The 17,044-nt window shown below is 61.9% G+C and overlaps 3 protein-coding genes across 3 annotated transcripts; 2 read left to right on the forward strand and 1 right to left on the reverse strand.

Annotated features, from left to right (window-relative positions):
* Positions 1 to 373: 373 nt before the first annotated feature.
* On the forward strand, positions 374 to 5,001 carry JDV02_005146 (uncharacterized protein). Its single transcript, XM_047986410.1, has 5 exons — positions 374 to 2,843; positions 2,893 to 3,008; positions 3,062 to 3,619; positions 3,687 to 3,784; positions 3,850 to 5,001. Exons 1-5 carry the CDS (start codon positions 1,023 to 1,025, stop codon positions 4,680 to 4,682), a joined length of 3,426 nt encoding a protein of 1,141 aa, XP_047842392.1. The 5' UTR covers positions 374 to 1,022; the 3' UTR covers positions 4,683 to 5,001.
* Positions 4,807 to 6,558, reverse strand: sap49 (Spliceosome-associated protein 49). Its single transcript, XM_047986411.1, has 3 exons — positions 6,355 to 6,558; positions 4,960 to 6,246; positions 4,807 to 4,904 (listed from the first exon to the last, which is right to left on the reverse strand). The coding sequence occupies exons 1-2, from the start codon at positions 6,372 to 6,374 to the stop codon at positions 5,079 to 5,081; spliced, it is 1,188 nt and encodes a 395-aa protein (XP_047842393.1). The 5' UTR covers positions 6,375 to 6,558; the 3' UTR covers positions 4,807 to 4,904; positions 4,960 to 5,078.
* Positions 6,559 to 7,704: 1,146 nt separating this feature from the next.
* On the forward strand, positions 7,705 to 9,610 carry FLX1 (mitochondrial FAD carrier protein flx1). Its single transcript, XM_047986412.1, has 3 exons — positions 7,705 to 7,947; positions 8,064 to 9,317; positions 9,449 to 9,610. Exons 1-2 carry the CDS (start codon positions 7,824 to 7,826, stop codon positions 8,915 to 8,917), a joined length of 978 nt encoding a protein of 325 aa, XP_047842394.1. The 5' UTR covers positions 7,705 to 7,823; the 3' UTR covers positions 8,918 to 9,317; positions 9,449 to 9,610.
* The last annotated feature ends 7,434 nt before the right edge of the window (positions 9,611 to 17,044 follow it).

Raw genomic sequence — 17,044 nt, forward strand, 5'->3', positions numbered from 1 at the left:
TTGGTATGCCCGGTGTGCACAGTACTACCAGTACTAGGTAAGGTACCAGGTGAGGAGGGTCCCCCCCCCCCTTCCCCCAGCAGCTGGGCACCTGCAGCTTCTCACTGCCCCCCGTCTTGTGCACTCCACTGAAACAGCAGCCACACAGCCATGTGACGCCTTGGGACAGCGGGCGTGGCTGCAGCTTCCAGTCCATCCCCGACGGCTCCAGCTACCCCAGCACTCGCCCGCAGCGCTGCACGGCACCACCATGGCCGCCCCCCACACCGGCAGCACAGGGCTCGATTGCGCTGGCTGCGCTGCGCTGCGCTGGGCGTATGGAAGTAGGCCCAATCCTGCCCGCTGGCCGAACCACCAGTCCACCCGACGCCATCATCCATCCATCCATCCCTCCCTCCATCCATGGGATGTGGACGGATGAACAAACTAAACCCAACTGGGAAACGAACGGACTGCCCGCCGCCGCCGCCGAACGTCGAACCGCCGCCCGTCTTTCCGCCCGGTCCATTCCTCAATCCTCGAAGCCACCAACCTATTCTACTCTCCACGACGACTGCACTACGCTTCTCGCGACGAAAGCCCCGAATCGACCCCGACGACGACAGCCTCCTTGCGGCCCCCTTCCCCGCGCGCCGCTGCCGGCCGCCGTCGCTGCCGCCGCACGGACAATAGCCAATTCGCCGAGACGCAAAGACGCGCGCGCACAACTGCGAGCCGCGTCCTTGATTCCTTGCCTGAAACCCGTCTCCCTCCTCCCTCTCTCTCGCTCTAGATCGGAGGAGCAGACCAAGAATCACGCGCAGACGCACGCACGCACGCACTCTCGCCCGTACCGAGACGACGACGACGACGTCGACCACGCGCGCGCCGCGCGATGGAAGCATGATCGACCGCCGGCCGCGTTCTCTCGATCCCTTCCGCCGCCATCACCACTAGCAGCACCAACAGCACCACCGCGCGTCCCCCTCTCCTCCCTCCGCAATTCTCGTCGGAGCGTCGTCTGATGCTGAGACGGTGGTGACATGGACTACCGAGGCTCGCTGCCCTCGGGGCAGGCCGCCGCCTTCTCGGGCCAGCCGCCGCAGGACGCCCACCTGTACGCGCCCCAGACTGCCTATCTTCACCAGCAGCAGCAGCAGAATGTCCATCTGTCACAACAGCAGAGCCCCCAGCAGAGCCATCATCATGTGCAGCCGCCGCCGTCGCCGCAGCAGCAGCAGCACCACCACCACCACCACCACCAGGGCCTCTACGCGAGTAATGGCGCCGCGGCGATGCCTGGGCAGTTTTATGGTGCTGGGCAGCCGATGCAGCCGCAGCAGCAGCATCATCATCACCACCAGCAGCCGTTCCTCAACCACCACGCCAACCAACAGTACCCCATGTCGCCGCAACAGTCGCAACAGCACCAACAACACCAACACCAGCAACAACAACTACAGCAGCAGCAGCAGCAGCAGCAGCAGCAGCTCGATCAGCAGCGCCAGCAGCAGATGGCGGCGCGGTACGGTATGGGCTTGAATGGCTTCCAGGTCTACGACGCGGGCGGCGCGACCTTTGCGCCCATGGACATGCAGCAACAGTACCCCAAGCAGCAGATGATTGCGCCCCAACAGCAGATGCAGCACCAGAGGATGCAAATGAGCCAGCAAATGAGCCAAGTCGCCCATCATCGACATCAATCGTCGAGTCCCTTTATGCCCTCCCCCATGATGGGCATGTCGCAGCAGCATTTGCAGTCGCCCGTGGCAAGACCCCTGTCCGGGCCGCAATTGCAGCAGCAGCAGCAGCAGCAGCAACAGCAGCAGCTTCACGCCCAGCAGCAAATGTTTGGCAGCCCTGTAGCCTCGCCCCAGATTCACCACCAGGCTTCGCCCCAGCCTCGTCCCTCCTCGACACGTCCTCTGCACCAGCAGCCGCCGCGACAACGACAACCCTCCACTCCACGTGCCCAATATCAATCACCGACGCCTCAACCACAAATCTTACAGCAAACACCGCCTCCGCCACAACCACCACAACACCAACAGCCACCCACACCGCAGCCGATCCCGCAGGAGCAACCTCCTGTACCCGAGCCTCAACCGCCGATACCAGAAGTCGAGCAAATAATACCTGAAGAACCGTTGCCGCCGCCGCCACCACCACCACCTCCGCCGGAGCAGGAGGAGATTCAATTCGTAAACCCTTTAGACATACTCCAAGCGCCACTGTTTACGCCTCCGCCCCGGATACCCATGGGCAGCTCGCAAAGCTCAACCTCACAGACGCCGGCGCCGGCGCTGGCGCCGGCACCGACGGTGCCTGAGCAAGCGAAGCCGATCGACTCAGCTGAGGACACTATCCACGTCAAACCGCCCATACCAACCACAATCAAGCCTTCGGCCCCGCAGATAACAACGACTGCGAAGCCTCGTCCTCGGAAGGAGACCAGGGTTGAGCCCCCGAGGATCAAGTCGAGCCCGCATTCTTCCGTCTCCAACTCGCCTGCTCTCTCCGCCAGGTCACCCAGCATCACGAAAAAGTCGCCCGCGATCCCGCCGAAACCGCGGCCCGTAAACACCGGCCCCATCATGGTGGCCATCGCCGAAGAGTGCCTTGAAAAGGCAGGTTCCTCCGTGCACGATGTTGCCATGTCTCTCCATCCCCAGCGGGTCGACGAGTATCAAAAGCTCATTGCCACGAGCCTTTCATGTCTGGAGGCCACACTGCAGAATAGCCGGTTATCGCCAAGAGAAGAGGCGCGCTTGCGCTTGCGGTATGCCGCAACCATGCAAGAGGAGACTGACAACATCATGGAGGCAGAGACGGCGCTGGGAAAGGGCATCACGATCTGTGACAAGGTAGGTTTTCTATGCTCACGTCCCACCAGGCGGATACTAACATGGCCAGCACCGCCTAATCGACCTCAAATACTGCATGCAGTACCTGATGCTCAAGGTACTCTTCCAGCGCAACAGCAAGGCTGCGCTCAAGGCCGTTGATGGCGACATTTCGGACTGTGAAGCGTAAGTTTCAATTTGGCATCGGTTGTCCTCGCACGAGGCTAACGCTAGCATAGATTCAAGCATGTCCAGTGGTACTACGCCTTCCGCTTGCTCAAGGCCACCTTCTACCTGGAAATGGGCAGCGCCTCCGATGCCGGTGCTTTGGACAATATTCGCTCGCTGCGCAACATTGCCAACACGCGCGGCGATAACGCCCTGAGCGTCCTCGCATCGGTGCTCGAGGGCCTCACCCTCCTCAAGACGTCCAAGGACGGCAGCATCGAGCGGGTGCAGGCGTGCATCGCGCAGGCCGCCAAGTTCCAGTTCGACCCGACGGTCAAGATCATGCAGCTCGACATGCTCACGCTGCTCCTCGACTTTGCGTCCAGCCTGCACCGACAGAGCCCCGACGCGACGGCCCAGAAGTTGCGCCGTCTGCAGACGCGCCTCGACGAGTGCGACGACTGGCACAATGTCAAGGCCGAGTTTCTCGTGCCCATCAAGAAGCAGCCCGCCAACGCGCGGACGGTGAGCGAGGACACGGCCGCCATCGTGAGGGCTGGCGACGGCGACTCTGGGTTTGACTATCTTGTCATGTCCTTTATGACCAAGATGGAGCTGCGGTCGCTCGTGTGAGTTTTACCCATCCACGTTCTTCAGGTGCCCCGTGTTCCGTGCTGACACGCTTTATATACGTAGCTTTACGTTCAGCGGTCTCGCCGACCTACACAAGCCCTCATCGCAGGGCCGTCGGTCCACTGAATTTTGGCGGGAGGGCCTCAAGATCCTCGACACCTGTAAGTTGCAGCTCAAGCCCCCTTTCTTCACCCCATCTATTGGGCTTCGCGCTGACCCCTCGCAGGGGACACCTCGACAGCCGGCATCCCGTACGGAGCACCTGTCCCACTATCAATCGCCGTGCGGCAGCGGGCGTGGCGCGTCGAGGCACAGGCGTACATCAACGTTCTCCTGGGACTCATGGCGGCGAGCCACTGCCAGTGGGACAAGGTCAAGCAGATTCTGGCAAAGCTGGGCACGCTCATCACGCCTACGACGCAGCCGACAGTAAAATTACTTTCTCTTTATCTATCTGGAGTCTACCGCCAAGGGACGGGCGATCTTAGGGGTGCTCTCGAGGTCTTTGTCGACGGACGCTTCACGGTACCAAAGGGATCGTCAGCCACCAAGGCTGGACACCAGGAAATCGCGCTGCTCGCCGGTCTGAACCGGCTGTGGATCATGCAGCACCCATCGTGCCGAAACGACCACGAGACACAGGACCTCATCGAGCAGCTGCAGCCATTCTGCAGCGACCACTGGAACATCGACCTCCGAACTGCGTGGCACAATGTCGTGGCTGCGCTTGAGACGGACCCTCCTCAACAGCTCAACCAGCAAAAGCAGCACATCCACGCCGCCATGGCGGGGTCCAAGATAACAAACAACATCCTCGGGGCGGCCGTCACGCTGTGCATCATGCGCAGCCGCTTCTTCGAGAACGTGATTGGCGAGCAGGCGCTCAAGAGCGCGCGGGCGGCGTCCAAGCAGGCGCAACGTAGCGGCAACATTCTGTGGCAGAGCGTGGCGGACGGCATGCTGGCACAGTCTTACGAGGTCCAGGGCCAGCGGGACGAATCGCGACACGAGTGGGAAAAGGCGACGCAGGAGGCCAAGGATGCATTCGCGGGGAGTTGAGTCGGTATGTGTGCGAGACTATGCGCCTGAGTCTCTTGATCTATCTTTGCTTTCTCGCCCGGTGATGGTTATTGTTGCTAGGCGTTCTTTGGCTCAACGTGTCGATGGCATCGAGGGTGTGTGGCAAAAACGGGCTTGGCTGTCATTGTTCTTTAGGCCGGGCAGGTGCGTCTCTCTCGTTGTAAGATACCTGGCCGCATCTGGCCCACAACCACAATGAGTCTTTGTGATGCGTGAATAAATGCTTTCACGATCAAGTCTTGTCGAGGAGACTTACGTTTTTCTTACAGTAGTTGTACATGAAGGGGTTGATTCTGTGTCGAGGGCGTGATGTAACGCTTAGGCCGCGGACAAGCCACACGGCCGTGTTGACGTCGTCATGGACGTGGTCGCTGCTTAGCGACGAGGATAGCCAGGCGGGGGCTGAAATCCGGGAGGAGGCTGGAAGCCGGGGGGCACCGCGGGCGGCGTGCTCGTGGCGCCGGGTGGTGGCGGACCGGGGAAGCCAGGGGGCGGCGCCGGGAAGCCCTGCTGGGCGGGCGAGCCGTTGGGAGGGCGGAAGCCGCCGCCCGGGTGATAGTCAGCAGGGTTGGCGAAGCCGGCGGGACTCTGGGGCGGGCGAGCGGGCAGGCCTGCGGGAGGAGGGCCCAGAGGAGCAGCAGAGCCACGAGCGCCGACCGCAGGAGGAGGCGGGAACTGGCCGCCTGCACCGTACGGCGAGGGTCCGCGGTGCTGAGGGGGCGGGGCGAAGCCGGCGGGCATGGCGTGCGGAGGGGGGGGCGCATGAGGGGGAATGCCGACGGGGCCAGGAGGAGGCATGCCACCGCTGGCGGCCGAAGGGTCGAAGCTTGGGGGAGGGCCCTGGGGATGCGGAAGCGTGGTGCCCGGGGCAGCTGCGCCCGTGGGCGTGGCATTTGCACCGGTGGTGGGCTGCTGGAGGAAGGCCTGGGGAATGGGCTGGGCCTCGGGGACGATGTTGCGCAGCTTGGCCTGAGCCGCCAGCCGGCGCTCGGCCTTGTCACCGTGGCGCTCACCGCGGCCGTCCTTCTTGAAGGCATACTGGACCGAGATCTCCTTGCTGAGGAGGTACACACCGCTGAGGTTGTCGATGGCGGCGTCGCTGCTGTCAAAGTCGGCGAAGCTGATGAAGCCGAAGCCCTTGCTGTTGCCGCTGTCGTCGCGGGCGACCTTGGGGAGGCTGAGGAGGGGGCCGAAGCGCGAGAAGGTGTCGTAGAGGAGCTTCTCGTCGACCAAGTGGTCGAGGTTTCCGACGAAGAGCTCGGCGCCCACGTCGGCGCCCTTTTGCTTGTCGGCGCTGGCCTTATTGACGCGCAGGGGTTTGCCGTAGAGCTTGATGCCGTTCATGACCTGAGCCGCGTACTCGGCGTCCTGGGGGCCGCGGAACTCGACGAAGCCGAAGCCCTGGTGGTTTTGCGTGACGCGGTCGCGCGGCATGTGGATGTTGTGGATGGGGCCCATCTGGAGCATGATCTCGTACACCATGGCCGTGGTGGCGCGCTCGTCGATGTTCCCGATGTAGACGGTCGCCTCCTTGTCCTGCTCCCTGGGAGGAGAGGGAAAATCCATGTTAGACGAACGTTCTGTTTGGTTTTCTCTTTCTCACGGTCTGGCAAAACAAAAAAACGCGAGGAGTAGGAGGAGAGAGCTTTACCAGTGCCGGTTCTGCGCCATGACGGCGGAGAGGTTTCGCGGTGGTTAGTGTGAAGCTGGCGATCCTACGCCGAATGATGAGAAACGTGACAAGATGCAGAGAAGAACGAGTGTCGAGTCGGAGCTGTGGTGAGGGCACGGGGGGAGGTGGGAAAGGGAGCGTTGCGGAAGGCAGATTTGTGGTTGTCGTGCGTTTGCAAGTTGAATATTTGGGGGAGCTGGGCGCCAAATAATTTCGGAGCTCTGTTCCATGTGTTCAGTCGCTGGGCAAGGCGCGTGGGTGGTTCTGCCGACGTTTGTCCGACGCGCAGGTGCGACGCCTGGATTTTTTTGGATGTGCAAACTGAACTACCGACGAGCGCCGAACATACATCCCCCGACCCCGAACCACGAGACTTCCGCATCGTCGCGCCGCTGCCCATCGAGACGACGACTCTTTTCTCTTCGCGATACGTTCCAGCGCCATTAGTGAAAATAGTCCGTCCGCCGCAGCCATGTTCGCCCTGTCCGAGGAATCCAAGGTTGGTTCACCTGGTGACACCATGCTGCGACGGAGCTGGCGCTGACAGCAACGACAGGAGCGCATCGCCAAGCTCATCGACGTCTCCCGCGTCGCCATTCACTAGTGAGACTGTTCATTCGCGGGACCTGACCACACCGACGCTGACATTGCGATGCAGTGGCTACCTGCCCCTGATCCTGTACCTCGGTACGCCGCACTCGCCCGCCCCGTCGACAAAACGGGCTGCGCACGGAAGCAGGGCATTGCTGACCATATGCAGGCTACACCCGCAGCGACCCCCGGCCCTCCATCATCCGGTAAGATACGGAACTGCATTTGTTGGTTGTGCGGCGGGATCCCAGATGCTGACGTGGAATCTCTCCAAGCCTCCTCTCTCCTCTCTCTTAAGCGACGAATCATTCCCTGGGCGGAGTGACAGATTGTACATTACTCAAAGCGGTGGTAAGAGGGAAGAGACAAAAAGGCTGGAGGTACCAAGCGCAAGTTACTTGTCGCATTCAGCACGGCGTTGGGATACGCACGCAGTGCAAAGACGGGAGCGGGCGAGGCTCGTCCGCAGACGCCGGGAGGCACGGCATACTCGCGGACGAACGAATTGTACCAACAGGCATGCACGTATTTTAGACGATGAAAACCACCCTCTGAACATTTCTTGGAATGTACTTGCCCCGCTTTGTTATCCTGGAGACATGATGGCGTAAACTGTGCTTGGACCAGATGGTGTCGATTGCCAACGACGGGCTGGGGGCGGGCGCAAGGCCGAAACTGGCCGACGAGCTCCAGCGCTCAACGTTCCCCCAGAAAAAAGTCGCCGACGTCACTCCAACACCACCACCTTCATCATCCACACACACACGGCCGAACAGTCCCGGCCAGAACCCTCATCTCAAGACTCCCCCCTCTCCGCCATGTAACGGTGCGGCCCGTTCTCAAAACCCCGTCTTTTTATGCCCGACCCCAGCCATGCGGGCCTCTCCCCGGCCGCCGTCGAGTCCGTCGCCGGCCTCAGCGCCGGCACCGTCGCGACTCTAGTCGTCCACCCGCTCGACATTGTCAAGACGCGCATGCAGAGTACGTGATTTCCCTTTTTTGGTTCCCGGGGAGAGAGAGAGCGAGAGAGGGGGGGGAGCAGAGCAACGCAAAACAAAGAAAAAGATCCACGCTGACGATCGAGAGGGGGGGAATAGTCTACCGCAGCGGCTCGTCCTCCTCGCCGCGCCCCACGACCGTCGCCCTCCTCCGCTCCCTCACCGCAAACGACCGCCCCGTGGCCTCCCTCTACCGCGGCCTGACGCCCAACCTCGTCGGCAACGCCTCCAGCTGGGCCTCCTTCTTCTTCTTCAAGTCGCGCCTCGAGCGCGCTCTCGCCGCCCACCGCGCCCACCCGGGTGGACAGCCCACGGCCGGCGACTACTTCGTCTCGTCGGCCCTCGCCGGCGTCGCCACCTCGGCCCTCACCAACCCCGTCTGGGTCCTCAAGACGCGCATGCTCTCCTCGGACCGCGCCGCCGCCGGCGCCTACCCCTCCATGCTGGCCGGCGCCCGCGCCATCCTCCGCTCCGAGGGCCTGCGCGGCTTCTACCGCGGCCTCGGCGTCTCCATGCTCGGCGTCTCCCACGGCGCCGTTCAGTTCGCCGTATACGAGCCCGCCAAGCGCGTCTACTTTCGGCGGCGTGAGGCTGCTGCCGCTGCCGCTGCTGCTGACCGCGGCGGCGGTGGCAGCTCGGCGGTCCACGACGCGGCGGACGCCCGCAGGCTCACCACCGAGGCGACCGTCGTGCTGTCCAGCGTCGCCAAGCTCGTCGCCGGCGCCGTCACCTACCCGTACCAGGTCCTGCGCAGCCGCCTGCAAAACTACCAGGCCGACGAGCGCTTCGGCCGCGGCTTCGTGGGCGTCGTGTCGCGCACCTGGGCCGAGGAGGGCCTCGCCGGCTTCTACCGCGGCCTCGTCCCCGGCGTGGTGCGCGTCATGCCCGCCACGTGGGTCACCTTTCTCGTGTACGAGAACGTCAAGTACTACCTGCCGCGCTGGCTCGACTGATGACGGGGGCGTCGTCGACGACGACGATGACCGGGAGGGGGAGGGGGAGAAGGAGCCGCCGCGTGAAGAAGCACAAGTCACAGTCATGTTTCTTTTCGGCCATGCGCATTTTCGGGCCGCGCTGGGCCTGTAACCGGACGACGCTCCGACACGCGAGCGTACATGCGTACATATAGTACTACGTACGTACTACACTCCATCATCCATGATCCTTCCGCGAGCGCGTGGGACGAGCGTCCCCTTCCTACCGGCCCGGGACTGGGGCGGCGGCGGCTGCGGCTGCGGCTGTGGCAGCGGCAGCGGCGCACATATCACGTTCCTGAATCACCTATAGCCAGGCAACATCTCGTACATGTCACCATCACACTTGCCAAGCCAAGAAAAAAAATTGAGACTCGCAGTCTGTTGTCCCCCATCCGTCCCGTGCCATCTACCCGGCCATCCCATGCCCCCATCCATTCCCTTGCTTTCCATCCTTCGCCCCATCCTTCCGCTTTGTTCCTACTTAGTAGTGACGTGACACAAACGTAGAACCTTCTGCAAAGAGCTCGCTGGCTGTCCCGGCAGGTGCCGCCGTCGCGTGCCTTGGAGCAAAGGGGCAACCGATACGCGGCAAACAGGGCTGTAGGGTAGCAGCACACACCCCCCTTGTTTTCGTTCGCCTATTCTCTCAGGGGCTCGCCGCAACACGACACCAAAAGATCGTGATAAAGTGCCTGTTTTTTCCTTGCCATTTTCATGTCATGACTTATCGTGGCTTGCTGTAAACGTGGCCCTATAATGCCCATGACCCGGCAGTTACCAGGTCATAACACCCCCCCTTGCTGCGGAGCACACATATATTATCGCCTGATATATATCTCCTGGCCGTGAGGGGGACGGACGGGGTACCGTCTCAACGACGACGGAGGCGCATGAACTCCTCCACCACGAACGAACGCCGCGCGCGGCAACAAAGCACACATACAATCACCGCCGACCGAACAGGACACAAGCAAGCAAACTCACATGAACTGTTCCCCAACAACCCCCCTACCCCCCCTTCGCCCCGAGCAAAGAAGACCAGTCGTATGCATGTACGCATGTACGTATGTATGTATGCCCACGACAAACCGCACCCGCACCCGCACTCGCACCCGCACCCCGCTGTCGCTGCCGCTGCCGCGCTTCGTTCGGCGGCAGGAGGAGGGGAGCTCGTAACCATGATGCCCACATGCCGGGGTCTCAATCCCTCCCCTCAACGCGCCGGCCGCAACCATGTCTCCGGTGCAACGAGAGCCCGCATCCCAACAATCCGGCTCCAGGCCACGCCCGCCCCAAAAGCCATGCTAATCAAGTCGCTTCACCCAAGACTTGAGCCATGGAAGCCGATCCGCCGTCTCGTACTCAACGAGTGTCTTACGCAACCCGCCGCGTCCCCCGGGGGGGAGGGGAGGGGACACGCTGTATCTGTCTGCCCCCCTCCCCTCGGCATGGCAGACGCCCCCTCCCCGCTCTCTCTCCTGGGGGCAGGGGTCACGCTGCGAAAAAGAAAAAGAAAACACACAAGGACAGACACAAGACATAGATACACGCCCTTCTACACAGCCTCGCGGCATTGACGAGCCTGATTTCAGGTTCATTTCAAGATCATCATGCGCTGGGAGAGCCATCGAAGAAAGCGACTGGGCAAAGTTCAAGTTGCTGTGGCGGGCTGAGGTCTCACGGCTCGACCGAACAGACGGCCACGGGACGCGGAATACGAGCCGTCTCGCCGGCCCGAAAGAGCAGCTTCTCAAACGGCCCTCGTCTCTTGGGATTCACGAGCACCCCGCTGCGACCAATTTCACACGCTGGCAGACGCTTGCCCTCTGGTAGGACGACGGGGTCACGGCGGGGAGTGGAGCGGGAGGTGGTGGCAAGTGGGAGGGGAGGCACTGTCCGTAGGATGAAAAGGTCTTAAACACTCTTCCGTGCGACGACCACTGTGGCAGCAGCAAGTGTCAGTTGAGGCCCGGCGGGTGGCTCTGTGTGGATCAGAGACCGCGTGTGGCGAGACTCGCAGAACGGAGAAGGGACTGTGTTCTTCGCCCGGTTGGTGCTGTGCTGGCGACATGGAATCGCAAACGGGCGGGCGAGACCATCGCGGTGTTGACGCTTCATCTACGGCAAAGAAGGTGACGGGGCCCAAGAGCCTGGAAAGTAAAAACAGCCGCTGGATGCAGAGTTTGCCTCGGGGGCGGGGAAGAGTCTGTACCTGCGTACCTGCTGTGTTCGCCGTGTCTGCTATGCCATGCTGCAGGCCGTCGCGCCCGCGGGGGGGGACGACATACATGCTCTGGTCCGCACCGTTGCCTCGCCTCGAACGGTACAGAGTGCTTCGACTTTCATCTCCTCGCTGTATCGACACGACATAATCAACTGCGGAACGACTAAAGCCGCCGACGCGGCCCGGCTGAAACGGATCACCAGGTCCGGATCAAGACGCTCCCATGGGGATCGAGTTGGAGCAATTCCGATCGATAGCTCCAAGCCCAGGCCCGAACATCTGGTCACATATTGCCTGGTTGGTAGCGGACAGGAACTGATACCATGGTCATGGCTAAACACGAGGAAAGGGACAACAAGGATTCGCAAGGGCCAGGGACTAGGGCTTTCCGTGGGTGTGGAGGTGGAGGGTGGAGGCGGAGGCGGAGGCGGAGGCGGCGGACTAGGCTGGGATGCTGGAGAACGAGATGCACGAGAAACCGTACAAGGGACTGCTAGAGCTAGTAGAGCAGGTCCGGCTTTGAACAAGTCACCTTGGGCCCTCGACGCTTCCCCCTGAGGATGGAACGAGACTCGGGCTGCTCTGACCCCGTGTCCGTTGTCGAGGCCGAGCAGACTAGATGGGCATCACGGCAAAGGATGGGCAGCTAGTAGAACGAGGTCGGGTGAATCGAGATATCTGACTACGGGGGAGGCGCCCGTCACCCGGTGCTCGAGTGCGCCTCGGCAGACAGACTAATGCCACTGTTCCTGGATCTGGAAGCGCCGGGCCGAGCCTCAGCTCGACGCAAGTTCTTGCAGCTGCCGCGTAAGGAGGGGGGGGGGATAACTTAGTCGGACTACGGCAGACGCACGCTCGGATGACCCGCGGGCTTGGAGGTCGTCGATCATGATGCGGGCGCTGGCCCGGGTCGCGCGTACTTGGACTCTACTGCAAAGAGCGGCGGGATCGCGGCAGTAGTGTTACCCGTTTCCACAGGAGGCGGGTCTTCCGTTGGTCTGGTCAAAGATAACGGGACGACTGCCTGATGGCGGCAAAAACGTCAAGAGATGGGGTCCCCGAGCTGAGAAGAGGTGGACCGAGGCCGCGGGTGGCTTTCCTAGTAGAGCCACAAGGGAGGGATGGCCTCGCAAAGTGGACGCGAGGGTTGACAAGTCTCATCTAGCACTTGCAATCGGATGGGCCATGATGGCTGACGACCTCCAGATCAGGCGAATCGATAATGCACCCGGTGGTAGCTGCATATCTGAATCGTGTCAAAAACCAGAAGTGCGGGAGATGGGAGGAACTCGAGCCCGCTTTGCGCTGCCAGGGAGAGAGAGAGTCGCATCAGATGCCTGTCATGCGGCCATGTTACAAGGCTAGGGAAGCAGGCTCGAGATCCGGTTGTATGTACGTATGCACCTTGGGTTGTGCGAGCCAAGGCCGGCGGGGCAACGACAGGCGTCGCGTCACAGCGATCTGAAATGTGAGCGTTGCAAGGCAGGCCGGCGAGGCAGGGGGTGTGGCTGGGGATTCGTTCATATGTATGTATGTAGCAGCTGGGGGGAGTGAGATCGGATGAAGCGAGGGACGCGTGCATGGTACGTACAATAGCTATGCACAGATGCGTGTGTGAATGTATGCACATGCGTGCATGCGCAGTCATGTTGTAGCACGGGCCGGCAAGCAGGTCGAGAACTCGGAGCCAAACCCCGGGTTGATGGCTGAGGTATCGTGTGTGCGTCCATACGTACAGGGCGTTTGTGGATATACGTACGAAGAGTGTATGTATGTACGCACGTATGTACGTGAGCGCCGACAGCCATCGCTCGCGGTTCTCCTCATTCGGGCTTGGCCCAGAGGGACGACGGGACTGCGGGCTGCATGTGTGAGGCAACAAGACTCGAGCTACTAAGTAAGGGCCGCGAGCAAGAGACGGCGGCGGCGGCGGCGGCGGCGGGATGGCTGGACGAGCGAGCGGAGGGAGGGAGGGGGCGTGGCCGAGAGCACTTACTAGTCAACATGGTGGCGAGAGCAGGGAGACAGACCGGAAAGCCTCAGACACCACACTTCGACGCGCAGCCGTACCTGCGGCGGGACAAAGAAAACAAGACGACAGCCAAGCGTCGCAAGAGTGGCAAAGAAAGCCCGTCGCACGGACGTAGCCGGCGTCGCTGCGTCTCCCACTCGCAACGTCTCCTGAGAGAGCAGGACCCCTTCTCCCGATCATGGCTTTCCGGGGGCGATGCGAGGCTTGTCCATATACCAAGTTAGTCATGGTGGGGGCCAGACGGCAGATGAGGAGTGATGGATGGGGAGGGGGCGGGCAAAGCATGGATGGGGTCCTTCGTCTCGGACATGATGCCCGCCCTCGTCGGGATAACTTGGCTGTCGATATGACCCGGGCTCGGCCTGCGTGGTATAGATGATGGTGTCGTCGGCCATCGGTGGTGCATGCTGCCGAGTCGGCCGTTACCAGGTATCTGGTATCTGGTATCTGGTATTTGGGACCGAGTGAGAAACCCTTGCCGTGCGTGCATGGACCGGTGCGAGGGGAAAGAGATCACCATGAGGCATCCCTTTGACGCATCTGGGATGTGGATGCAACGCAACGAACCGTTGCCCACTGCCACTCATGTTGATATCAGCAGGACCGGCACCGGCACCGGCAGCAGCACCAGCACCGGCAGCAGCACCAGCACCAGCACCGGCAGCAGCACCAGCACCAGCACCAGCACCAGCACCAGCACCAGCACCAGCACCAGCGCCAGCGCCACTGCCCGGCATCCCGGCGCCGCTTCCGGGTGGACGGCGCTGCAGTTGTGGTTGTCGTCAAACGATGCATCACAAGTCGCTTGATACTAGTAAAGACCCGAACCGTCCATGGCGCCGGGCTCGCGTCTGGATCCTCGTCCGGATCGGTCCATCCCATCTCCAGAGTGTCGAGTCAAATGCCGACCGACTGATTGGCCCACAGAGTGCTTAAAACAGAACGATGCTGCGCATACATCCACGTATCAGTTGTCTTGTCCACTGCTTGAGCCCAGTCGGGCGAGGTGCGGATTCCCGCCATCTTCTGACCTCTCATTAGGAGGGAGCCCGCCGTGGCATGACATGGCCAAGGACTCCCGCTTGTTTCCGCGTGAAATGGGGCTTGTTGAGGTACACACCTGCCTCGAGACGACGATAATTTGACGGCGTGCTGTTCGCTGACACCTGTCGCCTCGCAGGCCGCCCAGAGAGAAGAGAGCCCTTGCAAGCCCGGTCCAGCCACAGAGGCAAGGGGTGCTCTGTTGTGGTGGCAGTACGTAGGTATGATGGTGTGTACTCCGTACGTACATACGTAGCTGAAAGATGAAGTTACCCTTTCAACCTTCTTCCAATGACGGCCCAGAAGCTGACCCGGCGGGCTGGCGGTTCCAACGAGCTACTGCAGCCCCCGCCCGCTGCACTAGGAGTCCATCCCGGAGGCCGATCGCTGTGGCTGGTGTGGGTAGGCCGAGTGCAGTCGTTACTGTACCTTGCTGCCGCGGCTCGTGTCGTACGTGGCTTTGTACATATGTAGGTACTCATGATAGTATGTACGTGCTTGTCGAACCAAGCGCTGTTGTAGCGGAGCTGTGCTCCGGCCGCCGCGCCTTGCATAGTGTGCCGTCCCTCTGGTATCATCCCGAGTGCCCGGTTACGTCCCATCGCTCAACCGGCAGGTAGCACAAGGACGGACACAGGCCGGCAAGGGCGAGCGAGGGCCCTGGATGGAGGACCGCGGGGCGCCGTCTCCTCCGCTGACGAACGCAGTGGTATCGCGCATGCTCGGCGGCCGCGGCGGAGAGCGGGCGGGCGGGATGGCGGATCCAACCTCGCGAGGCGGCGGATGCCTCCGGGTCGAGCGCGACGACGTGAGCCCCGTCGCTCCGACGCCTTGCCGTCCCCTCCGAGGCTTGCCTGCTTGTCCGTGGCCTACGGCCGCCGCCGCCTACTCTGCGCTGGCGCCGCCCGCACCTAGCCGGAGACGCCTTGGACGACACATGACGCCGCCGCAGTGGGCGGGTGGCACAGGCGTCTTGAGCATCAACGACTCGCGTGTCAAAGTCTGATGGGCTGGGATGGACCCTGTCCAGCTTGCCAGAGTGCGGGCGGGACGGGAGCACCGTTTCTGCACCGCCTCTTCCCCTACTAAGTTACTATCCATCCATGGATCCACGATCCATCCGTCGGCGGGCGACTCCACTGCTAGGCTAGTAGTTAGCTAAAAGTATGTTCGTAGCGGCGGATTGTGCACGACTGTGACCTACCTACACAACGTCAGCCCGAGTGAAGCGCTTCCCTCGTCACCGCACCAAGGCTTTTAATCGCACCCTCTGCATATACAAGGAGGCAGGCAGAAACTCACCCACGGTCAACAATCTTCTGAACCAGCCTCAGACGCGGCTGCAAACGCACGGCCGCTGCACGGCAAGCCCTGCTGCACCCCCGTCCTGCTTGCCCCTGAGCTTGAGGCGCGTCAGCACCATTGCAACCTCGAGCCGATGCCGCCCACATCTTGGTCCGAACCGACAATGGATACATGGTAGTTACTGTTGTCTGAAGGCAAAGGAAGGAGAGGGGTTCATCTCAGGGTTCTTGGTACGGGGGGCTTGCTTCTTTCCCAATGCCATGCATGACGTGCCTTGCCTGGCAAACTCGTGCGACCGACGAGTTGCAGATGCAGACAGGCGACAAGGCCCGTGCTTTTGCCCCTTCCGTCATACATAATGCAATCTACCGTGGGTTGCGACGTGCGGCGTGCCCCGACTGCGAAGCAACGTGACAGGAGCTCTCCCGACTCCGTGCCTCCCTCCAGCCTGCCGAACACCTGTCTCTGCCCGCGGCCCATGTGCTCGCGCATGCAAGCGACAGCGCACAAGAGAGAGCATGGACCAGCCAAGGCACGCCCCATCGAAGCTCTGGTTGCGTCTTGTTGGCCGTGGAAACTGGCCGTGCTGCCCTGTCATGGGACGGTCGCGAAAGACAAAAGCGCCTCCCGTGAAGTGGCGCATCAGTCTGTAGCGGATGCAGGCACAGGCAAGGCTCGACGGACCGCCCCAACGAACGAAGGCCTTCCTCGATGTGCCTGCGCCCCAATCATCCCTGGCAAGGTGACCGATGGGCTCGCTCGCTTCCCTTGCTCGCATCATGTCGAGCCATGAGCCAAGTCGTGGCTCGGCCATGCTTCGGTCATGGAACGACCGTTGCGGTTGAGAATTGAGTGCTTACACGTCAGATTCCTCGCATCCACGCTGCGACTCCCCACCGCGTGCATGAGATAGATGCTCCCTGAGTCCCCGCGAGACTTGCGAACCCTGCCCTGTCGGGGCCCTGGCAGGGTGGGCCGGCCGGCCCCTCATCCCTGGCTCCCCGGCCGATGAGGCGTGCCGTCCGCGGCGCCTCCGATAGCCGTCGGCCATAAGACCTTCCGATGGCAGTCCCGGCGCCGGCGCGCACCCATCGGGCTCTCTCACCCGCTACCTACAGCGAACAGTGTTGAGCAGCCCTGCGTCACGTGTATCGTCGGGGACCCAAGGGTTCAGCATCACCCTGGCTTTTGTGCGCTCACCGGATAGTCAAGGCCTCGTGGCAGGTAGGGCCACTGAGTGCTGGTGTCGAGCGTTGTCGACAGGCGGGCTCCATAACCACGCCCCTTGAGCATGGCATACGTACGTATAGAGAGTCTCACCGTCCCGCGACTCACGTCGTTCGTGAGACAAGCTCGGACGCCGTTGAATCCGTCTCTGCTGCTGCCTACGCTGTGGCTAGCCCCCGGTGTGTCGTGCATTCGCTCGCCCCGTACCGACGCGCTGGCTCGAAATAGCAAGCCTTGGAACCAGACAAAGTGCAAGCCGAGCGGGGGAGGAGCT

The sequence above is a fragment of the Purpureocillium takamizusanense genome, chromosome 4 (assembly GCF_022605165.1).
Source record: "Purpureocillium takamizusanense chromosome 4, complete sequence".
Lineage (NCBI taxonomy): Eukaryota > Fungi > Ascomycota > Sordariomycetes > Hypocreales > Ophiocordycipitaceae > Purpureocillium > Purpureocillium takamizusanense.

Coding starts and splice junctions, on each gene's coding strand:
- JDV02_005146 (XM_047986410.1), top strand. CDS start 1,023: ATGGACTACCGAGGCTCGCTGCCCTCGGGGCAGGCCGCCGCCTTCTCG. Junction 2,844..2,892: donor GCATCACGATCTGTGACAAG/GTAGGTTTTCTA, acceptor TAACATGGCCAG/CACCGCCTAATCGACCTCAA. Junction 3,009..3,061: donor GACATTTCGGACTGTGAAGC/GTAAGTTTCAAT, acceptor ACGCTAGCATAG/ATTCAAGCATGTCCAGTGGT.
- sap49 (XM_047986411.1), bottom strand. CDS start 6,374: ATGGCGCAGAACCGGCACTG. Junction 6,247..6,354: donor ATGGCGCAGAACCGGCACTG/GTAAAGCTCTCT, acceptor CTCTCCTCCCAG/GGAGCAGGACAAGGAGGCGA.
- FLX1 (XM_047986412.1), top strand. CDS start 7,824: ATGCCCGACCCCAGCCATGCGGGCCTCTCCCCGGCCGCCGTCGAGTCC. Junction 7,948..8,063: donor TGTCAAGACGCGCATGCAGA/GTACGTGATTTC, acceptor GGGGGGGAATAG/TCTACCGCAGCGGCTCGTCC.